Source organism: Musa acuminata, chromosome BXJ1-10 (assembly GCF_036884655.1).
Source record: "Musa acuminata AAA Group cultivar baxijiao chromosome BXJ1-10, Cavendish_Baxijiao_AAA, whole genome shotgun sequence".
Lineage (NCBI taxonomy): Eukaryota > Viridiplantae > Streptophyta > Magnoliopsida > Zingiberales > Musaceae > Musa > Musa acuminata.
This window is the reverse complement of record NC_088336.1, coordinates 13,557,092-13,579,764: the sequence shown is the minus strand read 5'-3', so window position 1 is coordinate 13,579,764 and position 22,673 is coordinate 13,557,092. Positions and strand designations below refer to the sequence as shown.

The 22,673-nt window shown below is 36.6% G+C and overlaps 1 protein-coding gene across 2 annotated transcripts; it reads left to right on the top strand.

Moving 5' to 3' along the window:
• The first annotated feature begins 425 nt into the window (after positions 1-425).
• LOC135595189 (regulatory-associated protein of TOR 1-like) lies at positions 426-21,789 on the top strand. Of its 2 annotated transcripts, XM_065085788.1 has the most exons (23): positions 426-1,030; positions 3,451-3,553; positions 8,830-8,912; positions 8,999-9,157; positions 9,252-9,368; positions 9,460-9,620; positions 9,899-10,053; positions 10,131-10,275; positions 10,378-10,456; positions 10,621-10,722; positions 11,766-11,849; positions 11,948-12,058; positions 12,261-12,614; positions 12,697-12,886; positions 13,085-13,702; positions 13,878-14,207; positions 14,334-14,457; positions 17,611-17,735; positions 17,826-17,971; positions 18,064-18,165; positions 20,451-20,536; positions 21,065-21,149; positions 21,301-21,789. In XM_065085788.1, exons 1-23 carry the CDS (start codon positions 725-727, stop codon positions 21,637-21,639), a joined length of 4,104 nt encoding a protein of 1,367 aa, XP_064941860.1. In that variant the 5' UTR covers positions 426-724; the 3' UTR covers positions 21,640-21,789. The 2 variants fall into 2 exon arrangements, with proteins under 2 accessions (XP_064941860.1, XP_064941861.1); XM_065085789.1 differs by lacking the exons at positions 17,611-17,735; positions 17,826-17,971; positions 18,064-18,165; ... (1 more) ...; positions 21,065-21,149; positions 21,301-21,789 and adding an exon at positions 14,560-14,772 and having other exon boundaries at positions 584-1,030.
• Positions 21,790-22,673: the final 884 nt, after the last annotated feature.

Sequence of the window (22,673 nt, the reverse complement as noted above, 5' to 3'; positions counted from 1 at the left end):
GTCGTCGTCCTCTTCTCTGTCCACCCACCTCGCCTTCCTTCTCCTCGAAAAAGGAAGCAAAGTCCCAAACCCTCCATCCCTCATCAGACGCCTGCCGACCCGCTCGCGTGACTTGCGTTTCATGTTTGGACGGCTGAGATGCTTTTGGGCATTATGGGAATATCGGGATTACAGCTAAAAGGCAAAAAGGGCGCAGAACGAGAAGGGCGGCTCCGAAATTTAATTTTATAGCCTTTTTTTTTTCTTCTTAGTTTTTAATTTATTTCTCTCTCCTGTAATGCACTATAAGAACGGGTTTTAATTATTATTACTACTAATATTATAACAATTAGTAGGGCGAAAAGAAGAGAGTAACTACTGTTCTTTTAATTTGGTCGAGTGTGTCTTTTTTATTATTATATCAATTTTTTTATTCTTCCGTTCGCTCGGCTCTTTCCTCTCGCCATTTCCCTCCGCCTCCACACCACCCCCCTTTCGAGAAAAACCTAGGGTTTCTATTCCCATCCTCCCACACCCGCCTCACCACAGAGCTGGATTGCTCCTCCTTCCTTCGGCGGATTTCCATGCGCCGCTGGGCCAGCGGCTTCGTCGATTAGGCCGCGCCCGCGATCTCCGCCGATCGGTGCCAGGGAACCGCGGGTAGGTCCTCGGGTTGGGATTCCATTTTCGAGGCGACGGTTGCGGCCAGGCGGGCCGGGTTTGGGTTATCGGGAGCTTTGATCGGATGGCGTTGGGAGATCTGATGGCGTCCGGGTTGTCCGGGTCTTCGGCGTCCGTTTCGAACCATTTGGATGAGTTCTCCGGCCGGGAGGACGGGGACGGGGCCACAGCCGCGGAGGGGAGCGAGCCTGAGGTGGCTACCCCGGCCGGGGGTATCCTAGCGGTAAGGGCGTCCGCTGCGGCCACCAGCATGGTGTACTTGCCGCACACGGTCGTGCTGTCCGATTTCCGGCACGAGGGCTTCGAGGATTGCGCCGCAGTGGGGCCCTCGGATAACGGGTTGGTGTCTAAGTGGCGGCCCAAGGACCGGGTAATGTGTTTTCCAATGCCTTTTCGGTTTGCCTTTCAACTCATATGCTTTCGTAGTCTTCCATGGTGAATAAATGATGTTTGTGGTTCTGTCTGATCGTTGGTGGTGCTATTGTTGAGCAAGAGCACTCCTTGAAAAGAGGACCAGAAGAACAAAGGAATTCTTGGAAACAGAAACAAAAAATGCACAAACATATTATTCATTTTTTTCCTTGGAGAGTGATTTAGTTTTTCACTGAAATTAGTCAGAAGAGCTTAGAATACTTGCTTTTTTCTGGACTTTCTGCAATTGAAAGGGATCATACAACCTGTATCAATCATACATCCCGAGGTGGATAACTGATTTTCTTGAAAGGAGGACCAGAAGAACAAAATCAATATTGGAAATAGAAATGAAAAATGCACAAACCTTTTATTATTCTTTTTTTTTTTCGTGGGGAGGGATTCAATTTTTCACTGAAATTGGTTAGAAGAGATCGGAATACTTGCATTTTGCTGAACTTCTGCCATAGAAGGGGAGTATATCAGCCAATATCAATCATACATCATGCGCAGATAACTGATTAAGTTCTTTGTACTTTGTATTTTTGATTGAAACCATGAGTCGCTTGGTTGCAAAAAGGGTTTGCTTGTTTGCTAATGTCTGTTATTTGATTTTTCACTTTGCAGTGATGTCCTCATAACAAAGATCTATCGCTTGGTCATAGTAAATAACTCAACATTCTTGTTCAGATCTGTAGCATGCTGAAGATTGAACCTCTTGAAATTGGAAACTATGGAGAGCACATCTTTATGTCTATGCTCTTGCATTCAACAATTTTTTCTTTAGTAAAATTTAAAAATATGGGAAAAATATTACGAGGCAATACAAGTTGAAATTATGGGAAGAACAAATCTTTGTTATTTAGGACATTAAAAAGAACAAGTGCATTTTGGATATGGATTTTGGTAGCTATGATGACCTTGTTAGGATGGTAAGACTTATGAATCTAGTCAATCTGTTTAACACAATATGATGGGGGAAGCATTTTATGAGAAGCCTTTTATCTTTCCAAATTGATAGATCTTTTAACATTGAGGCCCAGTTTGAAACTATTTCATGATTTTAATTTCCACATACATGGTGACTCCATGATAATATGCAATATAATGACAATAGCATGATTGCTTTCTCATATACCACATCATGATTAGATCCTCAAGTAATTTGCCTATTTGTAGATCCTATAGGAAACTGGCACATATTGCTGTTGTATATTAAAAAATAAAACTGACACTCATCCTGATTTAATTGATTGAGATGCCATTGTTGCAAACAATGGAACTGCTAGTGGGGAAAAGGTATATTAGAAAGTGCCTATTTTAGTTTTAATGGAGGTTTTTAGTACTGATTGGACCAATGCATACTGATTGGTACTTTACCGTGTGACCTAGTATTGATATCAAAATATGTAGCTTGTACTGGTACATATACTACTCATTTTTTTATTTATTTTAATTTAATGATACCACATAGTATGAGTGGGTATACTATTTGGTAGATCATGATGTACCTATCCGATGGATTATTGAACCTGGTATAAGAGTAGTCTTTAAAACCTTGGTTTTAACTTGTATTAAAGTAAGAGGTTATATTTTCTTGCGTTTTGCAAATTTCTGGATCTGATAAGGTTTGCCTGCTATAATGTAAGATTTGTTTATTTTAGTTCTTGAAAGGACACTACATTTGTCATGCCATCAAATAGTGGTACCTCTCGTAGTCAGACGGTGCACTTTTTAAACAGAGATTTCTTGCCGCAGAGATTATTAATAAATTTGAAAATATTTCTTGCTGAAGTTTTAATAGATGGTAGTTTTCTTCATTTGGATTCTTGATTGTTACTACTTAATACAATTGTTGTGTTGAATGAACAGGTAACCCACTTTTTTTCCTCCTTATATATAAGTATCATTGGGATTGTGCAATGCTTTTCTGCATTCTTTTTTATTTGCTTCCTGGACATGGCTTTGGGCCTTGAGGGAATGTGTGGGCATCAGACATTTTAAACCAAATGCATTTTACATCGAGATCAAGGCTGCTAATTTTGATGCTAATTGTCTCCTTGTGTGTCCATCACTTGTTTTTGATTTATCAAACTTTTGCATGTAAAGATAACAATTTGATTTTTTTTTTAGTCTCTCTTTGGTTAGCTTCTGGATCCTGTAGAAAAATTATGTCTGTGACTTTTCTTCTTATTTTCAGATTATTCCTTCATTCTGGTGGTGATATTATAATAGATAAAAGATTGTTCCTACATTGTGGTTCCCATAGTTTAATACATAAGTATTGCTGATGAAAGTGTCCTGGTATTCCTTTCTGTTTTTAACTGAATTTTGATGTTCAATTTGCATATTAGTTTAATAATAAGTTTTGTAGTGCAGCTGAAGACTGGGTGCGTTGCGCTTGTGTTATGTTTAAATATTGGTGTTGACCCGCCTGACGTTATAAAAATATCTCCATGTGCTCGAATGGAATGTTGGATAGGTGATTTGAGACTTCTACCACTTTTTCCTTATTCCCCATATGCTATCTCACTGGATGCTCTTTATTCTAATGTTGCCAAGTCATGTTTTTTATGTTTTGGCTGCCATAATAATAATAATAATAATAATAATTAAATACAACAAAATATATTCATTTATTCTTATGAGAAGTAATCCTTTCTCCTCTTCTTTTTCTACTCCTTAATTTTTGTCAAGTCATGTATTGCTTTCCTCTTTATCATTCCTGTTGCTGCATGCCATAACTAATCATGTATGATGCATTGTGTATGGATAATACTTGGTGACCTGCACACTTTTTGTTTCTGGAGATTTCTTATTGCTACCTTGATGCTGGTACATGACAAAGTCTCACATACCGGTCGGGTGATACATGCTAATGGTATTAGTTGTTCCGACCAAAGACTGGTACTAGAGCATATAGTTAGCTACCTCCCAAAATACTGTACCACATAGTTGTCTGGAGAGGTGTCAAGTCCAATACCAGACTGAGCTTTTAGGCCTTGTCACTTGGTACCAATCTTGTCTTTGGTCAAGTGGCATGTGAATGGCAAGGAACACTTAAATTGCTTCCAAGAAGTTGACATATGCAACTATTAAGGATAATTGCTGATAGGTTGTTGCATGGTTACAGTCTTTATGGTTTTAAAGCATGAAACCTATGGTAAAATAGTTGATGCTTTTGACGTCATAACTTAGCTTCAATTATGCAAATCAGAAGGATAATCTGGCGAGCGATTTGAAGGAAGGTTTGCAACACCTCCCAGCAAGGAATGCTATTTTGCATACCAGACCCTTATTGGTTGCTGGCCAGACCTGTATGTGTCCACCATCAGTCCTGGTGAAAGGGAGAACCATGTCGTTTGGTAGGGTTCCTTTACTGATTTGATAACTTATCAACTCGTGGAACATGGTAAACCGAGCAGTATGCCAGGTACATGATCAGTACCAGTACATGGCTTATACAAGGTGCTAATTTTTTTATATTTTCAGCCTTTTTCATGTTTTCTTGGAACTCAGTTTGTATGTACATGATATGCCGGAATTGTTGGACCCATACCGGTCTGGGCTAGGACCAGCATGGGTCCAACACCCAAATTTAAAAACCTCAGTTTGATTTAACTTATACTACAAAGAATTTCTCTTCTTGATGTGTGATATTAGTTCTCAATTTTTTGGAATTCTCTTTGCAAGCACATTCTGCAGAACAACATCATGTTGTCCTATAGTTCAAGTCAGAGTTGCTGTTACCTATTAATTTGATAGCCTCAATTGTTTTCTTTATTTCATGGTTGTTCCAAAAAGAAAAGGAACCATTAGGCTTGGTAATTCAATATTTATTGATACTAGTGTCTGGCTTATTTTACCAAAAGAATCTTTGCTATTGTTTTGATTGACTTTAGTTCTGATAATATTTGAACTATGGGCAAACCCGGTGCACAAGGAACTCTATGGGATCTGGTGAGGGTCAATATACTTAGCCTTACCTTACCTCTATATTTAGAGAATTTTTTTGTGACTTGTATCCTTGGCTCCTAGATCGCAAAGGAGCAATTTCCTAGATCGCAAACTAGCAACCTTACCACTCATCCTCTAAGATTTGAATGTGAAACCTAAAAGGAAAAATAGTTTGTTACCATATAGCTGAGTGCTGCTGTACTACCAGTTAAGGATTCTTTCCTAATTGCATAAGCTAGTAATTGTTATAGGGGGTGCTGTTCATGTTTACAGTATAGAAGGCTCTTTGACATTTGTCTTATGCATAGATGAAACTAGAAATTGCTTCTAAGGTTTTTCATTGCTTCCCCAAATTATCAATCTGTTACTTGGGCAGTAGCACCAAAGTATGGAACTTAAGTTTCTCCAAAATTTTCATGTACAGAATCAGGAAATATGAGATCTTGTAGACCAATTTAAATCTGTTTTAGTTTGTGGATATTTTCAGGCTGGTTGAGGTGAGTTCTTATCTGAAGTTGCAACATTTTTTTCTACTGCTTATAGAAATAGTATCTTCAAGTCACACTTCATAGTCTAGTAACGGAAGCTACATTGGTGCCTGGTACATATATTTTTACAATTTGAGGGATATTACTAGGGACATTTCTTGTTCATTATGGCTACAATTGGTCTTCTCATTCCAAGAAAAGTGATGCTTTGATCCCTCGATAGGATATTGGCCTAATCTAATTGGATTGACTGTCAGCCTTTTAGATGAATTGTGATGATTGTCAAGTAAATCTATAAGATTAAGACTGGATATGTTGTTAATCTTTTGGATGAATTGTTATTAGAATAAGATTTGATTGGTTGTGTCAGCCATACGGAAGAATTGTTATGATTGTGTAGGTAATCAATTATCTTAGTCCTTTGAAGTTATAATTATTCCGGTTTACTTTCTCTTGGTATTCTTTCTGTTTTTGAGGTAAATTTGCAGGATTGTCACCACATGTTTTAATTGCTGTTAAAGAGGGTCAAAAGCTCAGTGGTCATTGTTTGGATCAATTGGACAGTGCCATAATTTGATTTGTGGATCTATCATAGGATAAATGTAGCAAATGAGTAAAAAACAAGGGGATTGAAACCAAAGAATGCAAGCTCATACCAGACATTGTACTGGTCGCAGCTGGACTGATACATACCATTAGTGCTGATGCCAGTGTAAACAGTAGGTACTAAAGAGGAAGAATGAGAAGAGGAAGCGGTGGAAGAAGAGGAGGAAGAGGAAGTGATGGAGGAAGACGAACAGGAGTAAGGAGGACGAAAGAAGGAGGTGGTGGAGGAGGAAGCATACCTGAAAAGAGGTTGGCGATGTGCTGTGGTGGACCACAATGGGTTCCCCGTGTCGAGATGGAGAAGAGGGCTTGTAAAGTCACAGTGGGCTTGTAAAAAACAAGGGGATTGAACCCAAGGATTGCAAGCTCATACCAGACATTGTACTGGTCCCAGCTGGACCGATACATACCTTTAGTGCTGATGCCAGTGTGAACAGTAGGTACTAAAGAGGAAGAATGAGAAGAGGAAGCGGTGGAAGAAGAGGAGGAAGAGGAAGTGATGGAGGAAGACAAACAGGAGTAAGGAGGAAGAAAGGAGGCGGTGGAGGAGGAAGCATACCTGAAAAGAGGTTGGCGATGTGCTGTGGTGGACCACAATGGGTTCCCCGTGTTGAGATGGAGAAGAGGGCTTGTAAATTCACAGTGGGCAGTGGAGAGCTAGGCGGCTCCACACCTCATCACTATCCTTGATTGAAGCCATGAAAAGCAAGTATGCTACAAACATGAATCAAGCATAAAGAAAGAGAGAGGAAGGTAAAAATAAGGTGTCAATCATAAAGAACCGACTCTGTTAATAGTCCATTATGTCAGTAATATTTCAGTATGTAATGCTTCACTCATACTAAATGGAAGAGTTTAGTCCCTCCTAAGACTGGTGGAGGACTTAAACCTTGTCTTTCCAATTTAAACACAACTGGAACTCCCTCGAGCTAAGATTTAAGTTGTATATTTCCAATTTTTAACTAAAGGAGAATGCTGAAGTAATGATACTAAGATTAGCATTTTGACATAGGGACCACCACCCATAATCTGCTCATGGAATACTTTAAATCCTTTAAGAATATATAAAAAAAAATTGAGTCAACATAACCAATTTAACTGAAATTTGAATCAGTTTTTATTGAGATGCATCATCTTTTCTTTGTAGCATTGCGGTGCTGATCATGTCGAGGATCTTGTACTTCATGCTTCTTTTCCTTTGTTGTCTGTTGGATCTTTTAGGTTGCTTGTGATGTAGGACGAGTAGCAATGGATTTTTTTTGATGATAGAGAGATAAAAAGAGAGAAAAAAAGAGATAAGAACTGAAAGATAATTGAAAAACATAAAGAGATAACTACTAGACTCGCTTTTGGCTCAAGGAGCGAACTCTCATGATGAGAGCCTCGCACCTCCGCGTCTCACATGTGGATGATTGAATTTTACCATTAGAAACATAATTGTGGCCTCACACTACTTACACACAAGGTGAGAAAATAACACGATTCATTAATTCATCTCTCATTGATGCATTACAATGTTCTAACCCCTTTTTATAGGCTCAAGCACAAGAATAAAAAGAAAATTACTAAATTACAATCACATCAAATCAAATATATGATCTGTTCCTTTCTTCGAAGAAGAAAATATTTTTGATTTGATTTGAAGGATAATCTTCCTTTGTTTGACGATATTATTAATTCATAAACTTCCATATATGTAGAGATGAATCTTTAAAATCTTTCATCAAGATTTACAATCTTCATTCCATAACGAATTTGTTTTCTTTCACTCTTTTCTGCATTTGTTTCCTTTTTCTTCACCTTGAGTAGATGTTGTCATCTAACAACTTATCACATATGCAAATAATCTCTAACTAATAAAATTTATTCAGATAATATATAAATTAAATTGCTCCTGCATCAGTTTGTCTTGTTAAGTATGGTTACTTTTACTCGCTATATGTTGATCTACTGGCTCACATATGCTCAAATACCTTTTACATGTTATCAAGTATGCTGCCTTTTTTTTGTTTTGTACTTCTTACGCCAGCTGTCTTTCTTGCTGGCTATTTATAGTTTAGTTACACAAGGTTTCTATGTAAGTTCTCTTCAATCATTCAATTGCTGCTTAATCTTGCTGCTGCAATTGGGTTTGTTTTACTCAGAATCATCCATGTTAAGTTGATAGATAACAGTGTTTGATCACTTCAGGAATAACATGTTATCGTAATGTTTGTGTTTGCTTTGATCACTAGTAACCAATCTGTGCATTATTGGTATTGGAGATCAGGCTAATTATATAATAGTTCTGACTTTGCAGTTGCATAACATTTTGCAGTTACTCTGATGATGGATTTGTAAAATTTAATATGTTTCCTTTAGTTATTCAACTCAGTGATGTGGGACCAAATTTTCTTGGCTGAATAATTTTTTTAAAAATCAGAAGTTGTTGCGTGGTGACATTTCCTATGTGTTTTTACTCAGGCTACAGTATTTTTTTTTTGTTGATTTTGAACTTCTTTTGCATGGTCTATTATGATCTTATACTTGAGGGCTTTGCTTTGCAGATTCACTTTTTGGGTCAGTGTTTGATGCACTATCATATGTGAGCATGTAGAAGTTAATTTGTGTAGGCTGTTCTGGCTAATATTCTATAATGTTGATCGCACTTTTAACTTTGAGTTGCTATCAACTTTCTAAACTTGAATATTTTCTTGTTCTTAACCAGATCCACATTCTATGGCTGCTCCCAAAGCCCTTGAAACAATTGGAAAGGCATTGCATGCTCAATATGAGCGTTGGCAACCTCGGGTAAAACCAAAATTGACCTTTGGTGCTGTTGTATTACACATTGTATTTACCATTGGGTGTAGATATGACCTTTGACCGGATGGCAGGCTCGTTATAAACTTCAACTGGATCCTACTGTGGAGGAAGTAAAGAAGCTCTGCAATACCTGTCGCAAATATGCTAGGTCAGAAAGAGTTCTCTTCCATTATAATGGGCACGGAGTACCAAAGCCTACTGCTAATGGAGAAATTTGGGTTTTCAACAAGGTTTTTCTCCATAATACTAGTATAGTGATTTATGCCCGATTTTTTACTTTTGTCTAGATGTTTAATTGTCTGATATATTTTTCCTTGTAAGCAGAGTTATACACAATATATTCCATTGCCAATTAGTGAGCTTGATTCTTGGCTTAAAACACCATCAATATATGTCTTTGACTGCTCTGCGGCGGGGATGATTATCAGTGGTTTTTTAGAGGTTCACTATTTTAACCACAGTTTCTCAATGCGCAATTTTTGTTGGTATACAATGTTTTGATGATCTTTGAATCTTGTTCTTTGGTATCCAGCGCCAAGAGTGGAATTCTTCTGGTGCCACGGTTTCATCATCAAAGGACTGTATTCTGCTTGCTGCTTGTGAAGCTCATGAAACCCTTCCACAGAGTGCTGAATTTCCTGCTGATGTGTTCACATCCTGCTTGACCACTCCAATTAAAATGGCATTGCGATGGTCAGTTTTCTTTCCTTTTTTTTTTTCTGTATGTGCTTCTTAAAAATTGATCTCAAGTACTTGCTCATGAATTTTAGAGGTTCTGTTATCATGACATATTCATTTCATCTACAATTTTGTGTACCATGTAGAACTTTTAAGCTTGATCTTTTGTTCTAGTTTTGTACATTGTTTAAAAGAAAGAATATTTTTCATGAATTTATGTAAGCATTTGCAATTTCTGGTAACTTATTGTACTACATTTAAAGTGTTTAACATAGCCGCTTCTTTTCTTTCAGGTTTTGCTCTCGCTCTTTACTCCGTGGTTCTCTTAGTTACTCTCTTATCGATCAAATTCCTGGTCGTCAAAATGACCGAAAGACACTTCTAGGAGAGTTGAATTGGATTTTTACTGCTGTCACTGACACAATTGCATGGAATGTCCTACCTCATGGTATTAGAATTGGTTTTCTTTCTGAATTTCCAGTAAGATGAAGGATGGTGTTCAAAAGTTTTAATGTAATTGTGCAGATCTTTTTCAGAGGTTGTTTCGGCAAGATCTTCTAGTTGCAAGTCTTTTTCGAAATTTCCTACTTGCTGAGCGAATAATGCGGGCTGCAAATTGCTCTCCTGTTTCCTATCCATTGTTGCCACCAACTCATCAGCACCATATGTGGTAGCTATATGGAACCTTTCTTTATTTCTTTCTCTGTATCATTTGTGTAATATTGTACACTTTTATGAGGCTGTGTTCTAGCATAAGCGATACCTGTTTCAGGGATGCATGGGACATGGCTGCTGAGATTTGCTTGTCTAAGCTTCCACAGTTGATTGCCGATCCAAATGCAGAATTTCAGGTATCAGTTTTCTTTGACATTGTTTATCATATCTTCTAATTTTCTGTCTTAGCATCTTGCTGAATACTATAGAATGGGCAAATTGCTCATATAGTATCGTGGGTTGCTTTCTTTATGTTATCAGTCTTATGCTGCTGATTGATATTTTGACTTGTTAACATCAGCCAAGCCCATTTTTCACCGAGCAATTGACAGCTTTTGAGGTGTGGCTGGATCATGGTTCTGAGCATAAGAAGCCACCAGAGCAGTTGCCGATAGTTCTCCAGGTAAGTTCTCAAGATAGAGGAACATCCCCATTTCCTATCATTTTGTTTAGTATTTTGTCTTATATGCTAAAGCAAATTCGCTTTGCTGGTTCTGCTGTCCTGTTGCATTTTTTTATTTTACTTGTTATATTGTGTGTAATTCACTCCAGGAAATGTTATCAAAAAATATTACGTTTGCCAGGGAACCTCCATATTGGAATTGCCAGGATTTAGTAATATCACCATACTTGAATCAGGAAGTGAAAAATATACCATCATAAGTTTGTAAATGGCTAATTTTTGACCAACAAAAGAGGGTTTGTATGATGTAATTTATACCTTAGGTTTGTCTAAAACGAACAAGCTAGATTGTTTAGTGCAATCTAATATTTTGTGATGAGGAAGCTACTAGTGATAGTATAGTGGAGTTAGGCAGCTGCAGTGCTACAGAAAAGTCAGTGCATTCCTCTCTTTTGCAACTTTGCATGCGGATATTGATTAAGGCGACCATTTTTATCTATTTGGAAGTGTTCTTTTTGCATATGTAAGGCAACTATATGCATGAACATTTTTTTATAGTTTGCAAGATTGGCATCAAGATCGGATTGGATAGGGATGATATAATTGGATTGGCAGAACCGGTTGGATCAGATTGGCAGGATTGGAATTGATCTTGAAAATTGTTTAAAAGTTATAAAAATAAAAAGAATATTTCATATGTTATATGCCAAAATTTGTTAGCTATGTTATAGCTAACAAATTTGTTATGTTATATGCCAAAATTTGTTGTAGTGAAACAGAACATAAAATTCAAGGTTTTAGCTATGTTATATGCCAAAATTTGTTAGCTTAATATTTCATAAGATATATAACTTTTTTAAAAATTTTGAAGCTAGAAGATATGAAATTGTATAAAAAATAGCATTGAGAAATAATGGAGAATAATTTATTTCTCTTGTCCTTAACAACAGATTTACTTTCCATATTGTTTTTACAATTTCCTCTTCTACTTTGTTGGTCTCCTGAGTGTTGCTGAATTAATTATTTTATTGGTTTTCCTCTAGGTTTTGTTAAGCCAATCTCATCGATTCCGAGCATTGGTACTGTTAGGAAGATTCCTTGATATGGGACCTTGGGCTGTGGATCTGGTCTGTGATTGCCAATTTCTAGTCTTTGTTCCATTATTTGCACATGTAATTATACTTCTGTTCTAATTTATTTCATTTGAAAACCTTGGTTCTTTCAGGCCTTGTCTGTTGGGATATTTCCTTATGTTCTAAAGCTTTTACAAACTACTGCAACTGAATTACGTCAAATTCTTGTGTTCATCTGGACCAAGATTCTTGCGCTTGATAAGGTATATTACTTCAATATAGTGTACCATGGATTATAGTGTTTCTGTCAATTCTTATTTTGTTGTAGATCTAATTGAATTATATCAATTGGTTTGGTTCAAGATATTCTGGAGAAAACAAAGCCTTTGGTAATTTTATATTTGTGGTTGGCCTGCTATATGTTAATTGACTAATTCAGAGTTTACATTGTTTCTGCAATATTAGTCTTGTCAGGTAGATCTGGTGAAAGATGGAGGTCACACATATTTTATCAGGTTTCTGGACAGCATGGATGCATATCCTGAGCAACGGGCAATGGCAGCTTTTGTTTTAGCTGTTGTTGTGGATGGACATCGGCGAGGACAAGAAGCATGCATTCAAGCAAATCTAATACATGTTTGTTTGAAACATTTGCAACTCGCTAATCCAAGCGATGGGCAAACAGAACCTTTACTTCTTCAGTGGCTATGTCTATGCCTGGGAAAACTCTGGGAGGATTTTCCAGAAGCACAAATCATAGGTCTGCAAGCAGATGGGCCATCGATAATTGTTCCTTTATTGATGGAACCACAACCTGAGGTAGGAATTCTTTTGTATATTTGTAATCAATGTTTGAAATCCTCCAATTTCAATCTAATGTATTTTAAAATCTGTTTGTCAGGTTAGAGCTGCTGCTGCTTTCGCTTTGGGTACTCTTATTGATGTTGGAACCATCACATTTGGTGAGGGACATGGAGGTGTTGAGGACATTGATGTTGATGAAAAAATAAAATCTGAGCTGAGTATTATTAGAAGTCTTCTGCAAGTTGCTGCAGATGGAAGTCCTTTGGTTAGGGCTGAGGTTGCTGTTGGTATGTGTAACTATCAAAACATTCTTAGTGTACCTGAAAATCTAGATTCTCTTAAGGTCCTTTTTTGGGTTCTTATTTTGCTGGGGGATTTACCTCTTCATGGCTTTACAACATTTTTGCATTTCTTTATAGCAAATTAAAATTGACTTTGATGAATAATTTGCTTAGTTTGATTTATGAAATATACATGTTTAACAGCTCTTGCTCGCTTTTCCTTTGGTCACAACAAGCATCTGAAGTCAATTGCTGCTGAATACTGGAAGCCCCAGGCTAACTCCCTTCTGAGCTCCTTGCCATCTTTGGCTAGCATTAGCAATCCTAGTTGCTATAACCCAAGTCAGTTTATTCAGGTAGGGAGCACCATTTCCTCAAACATTGGTCCTGTATTAAGGGGTAGCAGTGACAACACTGCTGGTGTTCGAGATGGAAGGATCTCTACAAGTAGTCCCGTCACATCAACTGGCGTTATGCTTGGTTCTCCGTTATCTGATGATTCTTCACATCATTCGGATTCTGGTATATTGATAAAAGAAACTGCCAGTAATGGGGTCATTGATTACCCTAGAGCAAGACCTCTTGATAATGCTCAATATTCTCAATTTATTTTGGCCATGTGTAACATGGCAAAAGATCCGTCTCCGCGTGTTGCCAACGTTGGCCGAAGGGCACTCTCTATAATTGGTATTGAACTAGTGGTTGCAAAAGCTGCAAGGTTTGGTGCTGGGGGTATACACCAAGGAGATTCTTGTGCTCCATCTCATCTTTCAAATCTTTCTGGGTTAGCACGCTCATCTTCATGGTTTGACTTAAATGCTGGTAAGATTCTTATTGTTCGTGACTTGTAGCATTCTTTATCCTGTTTATAGTTTTCTATTGGTTTATCACTTGGCATCACTTAATTATGTGCTATTTTGGCAGAGAAGATATTTTTCTAGGTTTTTATTCTTATGTATATATGCACTTTTCAGTATTAAATGATTAATTTATGCAGGCCAGTTATCAATGACATTCCGAACTCCTCCTGTTAGTCCTCCTCGACAAAATTATCTGACAGGATTGCGTCGTGTGTGTTCTTTGGAGTTCAGGCCACACCAACTGAGTTCTCCAGACACTGGACTAGCTGATCCACTTTTAGGAGCTTCTGGATCTTCTGGGGGTTCTGAGCGTAGCTTACTCCCGCAATCAACTATTTACAACTGGAGTTGTGGTCATTTTTCGAGGCCACTTCTTGCTGGTGCCGATGACAGTGAAGAAACTATTGCTAGAAGAGAAGAAAGAGAGAGAATTGCTTTAGATCGCATAGCTAAATGCCAACATTCCTGTGAGTAGGATGCTAGTTATTCTGTTATTTCTATTTATGTTGCATTGATGTTTGATCATGTTTCATTGTTGGTTCTTTTGTCCATCTGGGTGGATTTGACTTTCTACATGTATATGCATGTTTCAGCTAATAGTAAACTTGGGAATCAAATTGCAAGCTGGTACACAAAGTTTGAAACTGGCACAAAAGCTGCTTTGCTCTTGCCTTTTTCTCCTATTGTAGTTGCTGCTGATGAGAATGAACGGATCAGGTAATTCGGGTGATTAATTTCTTTTCTACTTTTACCATTTTCTCCAATTAAAACATCGTAATATAACAGTGCACTGTATGATAGCAAGATATTATATTACAGTACATCTTCTGGGACTGACTTTCTAGACTGTACACCTTTAGCTGCATCAGATAAGTTTCTTTGTTTAATAATTTTCTGGTTTGATAATTTGATTGTGTGCCTTATGGTCATTCGCTATTTACTGTAAGCAATCACTAGTTATGGTGTGAGACTTTAACTGTTTATGAAACATTTGACACGTCTTAAGATTTCTATCACAGTTATGGCCATTTTCATGTTCGAAAGCATCTTTTATATTCTTTTATTTTTCAAGGATACAGGCTAACTTATACATAAACATTTTAGGATAATTTATTGGTTACAATTGTTCTTAGGGTCAATAAATGTTTGGATAATTTAAATATCTTTGAAATAAGTGGATTGTACCTGGTTCTAGATTGCTAGCTTGTGGGGCTTCTTCTTAATGTTCCTTTTCTCTTGTTGCACGTGGGAGTGGAAGCTGAGAACATTTTGTCATTAAAATCTTGTCCTAATGCTAAAGCTAATTTTTTTTTTATTTGGTCCGTAAGTGGCCTCCTTTGTTGCACATTGTCGATGCCTTTGTGAAATTCCTCAATCCAAGCCAATTAGGTCCCACAGTCACTTGTAGGAACCTCGTACCCCACACCCCCCCTCTTCTTTTTTGTATGTTTGGTCTTTAAGTCACGTTTGCTAATCGTGGATAGGCCTCTCTCAAAGCTAAATGACATGGAGATAGGGTAGTTAACAAGTTTGCATGAAAACTATTTTGCAGAACTCACAGGCCAGTCTGTTTATTATGATTCAATCAAATTATTAATGAATCTATTGATCCAATGTTTTGGCTAGTGGTACACTAAACCATAGTTCATGCTGTCAGTTGATTTCAATGTATTCTTGATCTTTATTGATATTATTAAAGGTTGATTCAATTATGAAAAATTTCTTTGATGCATGGCTAGAAATTATACAACAGCTAGAATCTATCAAACTTGTTGGGAGTAATTATATTTTGGCAAGTTCTGGGTAATATGATATATTTAAAATCGAAAAAATAAGTGGTGGAAGGGAAAGAGGAGGAGGGAATTCGAAGTACAAGATGAGTCCCCCACAAAAAGGAAAACATGACTATGATTGTTTGCCGCAATAGTAGTATTTGCTGTTTATACCATTGTTGCACTATTCATCATCCACTATCAATAGAACAAAGAGGACAGGATGTTAGGTCTTCTATAAGACATACATAGTTACTTACTACATCTATATCTTTGTATAATATGATTAATCTTATAAATCAATAATATTTATTAGGTTGCTTGTTCTACATTATTTCATTGTTATCTTCTATACAATTTTTTCATTTTTTAAATTTTGATCTTGTTTTCTTTTAGCAAGTTAGTATATTATGAAATATGAAGTTCAGAACATTTAACATATCAGTTTTTGTTTCAAATTTTAATTTATAATTTATTTCTTGTGATTTTTAAAATATTTTAATTTCTATTCTTAGATTATCTTTCAATTAAATTCTTGTCTTACTGATTCTGTCCAATTGATTTCTTGACCGTTGTCATATTCCCCCTGACCAATTCCATTGCCCATGTGATTTTGTGAGCTATCCATTCATCTCATACAATACTAAATCAATGCTATTGATCTATCCACAGAATCATCTATCGCAATTATGTTAGAGTTTTGGATGACAGCTAAGGAATTTTATTTTCCCTAGAACAATATTATCTGTAGGTTAATGGGCTTTTACGTGGAAGTTGCATGTCATGTGTAAGTTCATAGAATTTGTGAAATTTGATGTGCATGAAGTCCTCTTTCCAGAAGATCTTAGAAAATCCATGCCCTGTCTTTGTCCACATTTTTTAGATGGTAGAACGCAGAACTTGGACCTTCAAAATCTTTAGTCCTCTGTGAGATATATAACCATCTAATCACATAAATTTAGGGGCTAATCCTGGAAATATTCTAATCACCTATGCTACTTGGACCAAAGATAACTCTGCTTGAAAAGCTTTGGAACCAAAATCTCAATATGTTGGTCCTTTTCTGAGTTCATCATTATCAACTTTTCAATGTTATTTTGTTGAGAAATATGCCTTGATGTAGTTGATGTAGGACATTCAAGTGAGGTGTGGTCACTTGAATGACCTGTTGAACCTAGAAATATCTCTGGTGAAACTAGGCCCTGCTAATACTTGGAGTGCTTCTTGGTTCATCATTATGATGTGAATTGGATCCTAGGATCAGGCTTGGTTCTATGCTTAAATTAACCAGCTTGCAGGTGTAGAAAGGATTGCAGGATGCCTAGCCCCAATAGAAAAATGATCAGCATAGAACTTCTTTCTCTCTCTCTCATTCTCTCTCAGATTCTGTGTGTAAGCTCTTAGTTGTGGTAGTGTTGGTCTCCATTGTTTAGATCTAATCTACTATTATGGACAAGCTATACGTAGATGCAAACTCAATGTTGCTTAAAGAGGTACTGTAGAACTGATGCTGCTTAACATATTCTCTCGTTGCCCCTTCCTTTTGCAGGTTTATAAGATGGGTATGGTTTTCCTTTTCTTTATGTATATTTATTATAGGAATGCAGTATACATGTTCTAACTTTTCAATGTCTGTTTATGATTTTGAGTTCTAGTGAGACATTAGTGTATGATACATAGTATATTTGTTGCATATTTGTAGTAACAGGCTCATTATAAGAGAAGTTCTTATTGTGGCAGTTCCACTATGGACTTCTATGAGTTTCCTTGTGTTTCTCCTCACTAGGAAGTCTGTGTGGTTTGTTTTAGGGCCTTAACTTTTGGGCCACAGTATAGTATTTTGTACTTGATGATAATAAGGTCAATATTTCAAGAATCATGTGGCCTTTTCAATGCTTAGCATATAAAGTTCCTGTTCTAATAAAAGTTTTAAACAATTGGTCAGTAAATTGTACTTCTAAATGCCAGATATTGATATGAAATATTTACTAATTTCCTTGCTGAATATCAGTTACTGATCTGAAATATTTATCAATTTCCTGTCTTGGCCATTGAGATTACATTATCCTTTTTATCCTAAAACTGAATTTGTTCACAGGATATGGAATTATGAAGAAGCTACTCCATTGAACAGCTTTGATAATCATGATTCTTCTGATAGAGGAATATCTAAGTTGTGTCTTGTGAATGAACTTGACGACAGTTTGCTTCTAGTTGCTTCGAGTAAGCCTCCTGTGATTAAGCAGCAGCTGTAGTTTTAGTAGAGAACAGCACATTATAAACTTGTGGTTGGGTTATTCATGTGTAATGCAGGTGATGGAAATGTTCGCTTTTGGAAAAATTACACTGTAAAGGGGAAGCAGAAGCTCATAACTGCATTTTCTTCAGTTCAAGGTCATCGAGGTGCTGCTCGCGGTACAAATGCAGTAGTGGACTGGCAGCAGCAATCTGGTTATTTGGTACTATGTTTCCCAATTTGTAACCACTTTGTGTGAATATCTTGCAGTTTGTGATGCATGTGGTTCTGACACTATTTATTTGACTTAATTAGTATGCCTCTGGTGAGATATCATCTATCTTGCTTTGGGATCTGGACAAAGAGCAACTTGTCAGCTCTATTCCATCATTATCTGATAGCAGCATATCAGCACTGGTGAGGGCTTTCTTGCTTCTTATTTGTATAGTTGACTAAAAGTGATTCTTGGAATTACTTGTAGCATAGGCATGTAGCTTAATTCGTATGAAATCCCGGTTGTCCTGTGTTTCTCTTTTAAGGAAGTTTTGTTAAGCCTTTGCTATTAATATCAGTTTTCTTTACCTACAATTCTTCATTATAAGTGTTTAGAATTTGATTATTATCCTGGTATATTTTTGTTGTCATGTGCATGGTGCTCTTGGCCATGGTGGATGTGGTTGGATGGGATGTATATTTGTTTATAGAATCTTAACTAAAGAGGAACTAGGATGACTTCTCAACCTGAATTCTGGGCTGGTATATTTCCCCTCTTCCCAGAATTCAGATCTTGTAGCCAAAACTGGAGATCATGATGTTAATTGCATAGTTTCCTCCATTCATGAGTTAGACTCTTGTGCTACATGCAATTAGTACATGTGGAGTTTCTAGGTGTACTAAAGTGGAAATGTTGGGCTTCTTTCATTGTCATTGAATTGTTAAATCATTCCTTTTTATTGAATTTCTTTGGTAAAGCTTAATATATATAGAAGTTAATTGCGAATTTGGTGGAGTATGAACTTCGCAGAATCCCAAGGAGTTGCATGGATCGCTGGGTGTTGGTAGTTTTTCTACTTGAATATTCATCACCAAGATAGTTCCTAAATTGGAATATTTCTTGACAACAGTTTGCAGTTTCGGTTAACGGACTTGTGCAAACCTTTTAATCTTTAGTTCTACCTTTTGATCTTTTAGTTTCACCTTTAAAACCTGATGCAAGAAACAGTCTTAAGAGTATGCGACAGGAGGCAATGTATTGTTCCCAAAGCATGAGGTTTGCCAGTTGAAGTTGGTACCATCCGTGATTAAATGCATATCTTTAGATTCAAAGGTTTCAGTGCTCTCCCTTCTTCAAGTCAATAGCTAGGGCATGCATCATACGTGTGGCAAATGTGATAGGCTGATTGTGTTGATGTATTTTCTCAGAAGAATCATTATGTCTAAACCTTTGAATCCTTTGTTAAGCTACTTTTGAAGTGTCAAGTAGATTTTCTCTTTGTTCACGTTTAGACTTGCTAACTCTCAAGACATGAGATTATTCAAGTATGCTAAATTTTATATACTTTATAGTTTGGGTGGTTGTTCTCATCTAGTACATTTTCTCTAGGATATTAATTCATAAACTAAGTTGTCCATGCTCCATAGTATATGCGAGACTGGGATGGTTCCTTGGCAGCGGCTTCCTTCTTCTGGGGACATAAAAAATGAACAAGAAATTTTGACCCTTCAAGTTTCTAGGAGTTTATGTTGCTTGTCTCTCCTACACCCTGTATTTCTGTTTGATTCACTATTTGGTAATTATAATATCACATTTGAAAAGCTGATCTACTATGAATGGCACCATGTGCCGCTCATCTCTCTGCATGTCTTTATTCCACTCTTTAAATTCTCTTCCTCATGAGTCATGATTACTGCATTTGTATGTTTATCAGCAAGCAACTAGCAGTTAATATGAACAATAATAGGCAGTTCCAAAAGTTATGATACATTTATATAAATGTGAAATATAATCTATTGTTCTGTTTATATATATATATATATATATTTATGCATCCATTTTTTAAATTAAGTTATGAGCAGTTTTCAACTTAATTCTGAAACATGTAAATTTTTTTAATCAAATTTGATATTTGAATCTTAGTCAGAGTTATATTAACAAGCAAAATAGTAACTTATAACTCCTTTGTGAATTGATGACATCATTATTTTAAAATTTGAAGTGATATTACTCTTTGTTTTCATCTGGTTGCAACTGGTTGGATGCTTCATTGTTGTGCAAGTTGGTTCAATTTTTCTGGTTCCAACTTCATTGTTGTGTTGATGTGGGAGTGGCAGAAAGCTCAAGTATGTTCTTCTCATACACTGCTTTCTACAGTAAGATTACTTTCACTGAAAAATACCTGTATCATAGTTTATCAAAATACCTAAATTTGCAGATTCTGGGTTTTTATTCTCTAGAACTACATTCATAACTATTCGAGGAGATATTAAATTTTGATCTTCTATTATATGTATGAGGTTGAAGAAAATTTTACACATTATTGAAGCTATATATTTGGGTACTTGGCAATCCATTATTGCTCAGCTTAATTACTTTAGATTTTTTAACTTGTTCCTTGTGACTATAACTTTTATATTTTTCTTTATTTGTTCTATGCTTTGATTGTCTGTATGGTGATGTCTCTGAGTCTGTTCTTCTCTTGCAGTCTGCTTCTCAAGTCCATGGGGGTCAATTTGCTGCTGGTTTTGTTGATGGTTCTATCAGAATATTTGATGTTCGCACTCCGGAAATGTGAGAATCACATATGTAGTTGCATGATAATTAGCCTGGTGTTTTGTCCTATAATATCACTTGTCCTATTTAATCCAGTTGTGTTGTAGTTTTAAAAAAGGTTTATGCAGCCCCATTTCAGTGAAGAGTGAGTAAACCACATCACATATGTCATATGTGGTAGCAGCATGCAGCTATCTGCATGGTTGGGCTGCATATAAGATGCAACTGCACAAAGGCACATATGAAGCCTTAAAAGTTCATGCATGGCTGCATAATAGTTTATTTATTATGCAGTTGGGTTTTTATGTTTGTACTTATGCTCTCAAAATTTTGATCATTTGATGAAGTACATGGGATTTCTGCAGAACTTGTAACATTACTTTATGGTTTGAGGTTTTACACTTATTTTTGACTAACTTTGTGGTAAGAAACATTATATGGATCATGTTTATAGTTTGTCTAGGAAGGCTGTCTTACTTATTCCTATCCACTGTCTGGAGTATCCTTTCTTGCATTCTTTCTGAAGTATCACATCTGGTCTTGTAGGCCTGTTTGCACAGCAAGACCACATACCCAAAGAGTGGAAAGAGTTGTTGGTATTGGTTTTCAACCTGGACTTGATCCGACTAAGGTCAGAAAATTGTTTATTGTTTCTTTTATTCATTTTTAAGTGTGCAGTCTTACTTCTAGTTGGATATTCTATTTGATGTACATGTCGACTAAATTTTGTCGATATCTTGTGCGTAAAATATGTTGGTCTATGTTTATTTATTTAAATGCAGATTGTCAGTGCATCTCAAGCTGGGGATATACAATTTCTGGATATAAGAAACCAAACTGAGCCATATCTCACTATTGATGCACATAGGGGCTCACTTACTGCCTTGGCGATTCACCGTCATGCCCCAATCATTGCGAGCGGCTCAGCCAAGCAGATTGTGAAGGTGTTCAGCCTAAGAGGAGAGCAGCTAAGCATCATTAGATATTACCCTACTTTTATGGCTCAGAGAATAGGTTCTGTTAGCTGCCTCACTTTCCATCCATACAGAGTGCTACTTGCTGCTGGTGCAGCCGATGCCTGTGTATCTATTTATGCAGATGATAGCTACCAAGCAAGATAACTAGCTGCTATGAGTTTCATTTAGAACATGCAGACCTCTAACCAAGGAACATGGTTATAGCTACCTGATGAACAAGTGAGCTGATAACTGCAGCTACTACAGATCATCACATTTTGGGTACATAAGCCTCTGGCTCTGCATGTGAAATTTGTATCTCAGTGTTTATTAGCCTCCAATGAGCTTGGCACGTCGTCAAAATTCCTGCATCATCACTGGGGGCTCTCACAAATAATCATACTTAGGTAAAAGATGTAAATAGTTCCTTTTCTTTGGATGATTGTCTTTTTTTTTCTCATTGTCATCTTTTGTTTTGTTGAATTTGTAAAATTTCTTCATATTATAAATTAAGTATGGTGGCTTTTTGGGCTAGGTTTGTGATGTTACATCCCAAAAAGTTTCTGAGCATTAAACCACCTAGCTGCTGATGTTTCATTCTTTCTGTTGGTAAATGAGTTTCTCATCGTTGTGCATGTCATATTTCTATATGGCTAAATAAGTAGCAAGCTCTATCAGGGTTTCCGAAGATTGTATATTCTTTTATTGCTTTGCCTTGATTAGTCTGCTGATGAATGTTTAGTTCACTGCTAAATTTTGCTTCACTTGTTGAGTATGTTTGGCATTTTGCGGTGGATGTTACTATTTGGGTTGTTTAGCTTTCATTTAGTTCACTGCTAAATAAGTTCAATTATATATGTTTTCCTGATTTCTGTGCCTCATGGCATCCATTTATTATGGTTTTACTTTATGGAGTCATTGAGTTCGTCTGCATCCTTCAAAATCATCAAATTAGCATAGAGTCCTTCAAGAGATGATCTCCGAATTTAATTCCATGTATTCAGAATAGCAGCTTATTTGTTTATTCCAATCAGATCCTTTTGGTGCTGAATTGGAGATGGATGCTTCTACTATTTAAGATCTCTAAATCCAGTACTTAACCGTCATTATAATTTTGTATTTTGGAGCAAAATGATGGCATAATTGTACAGAGTATTGAGTTTTTTCTGAATCATTTTTAAAAGTGAGGTAGATTTTGT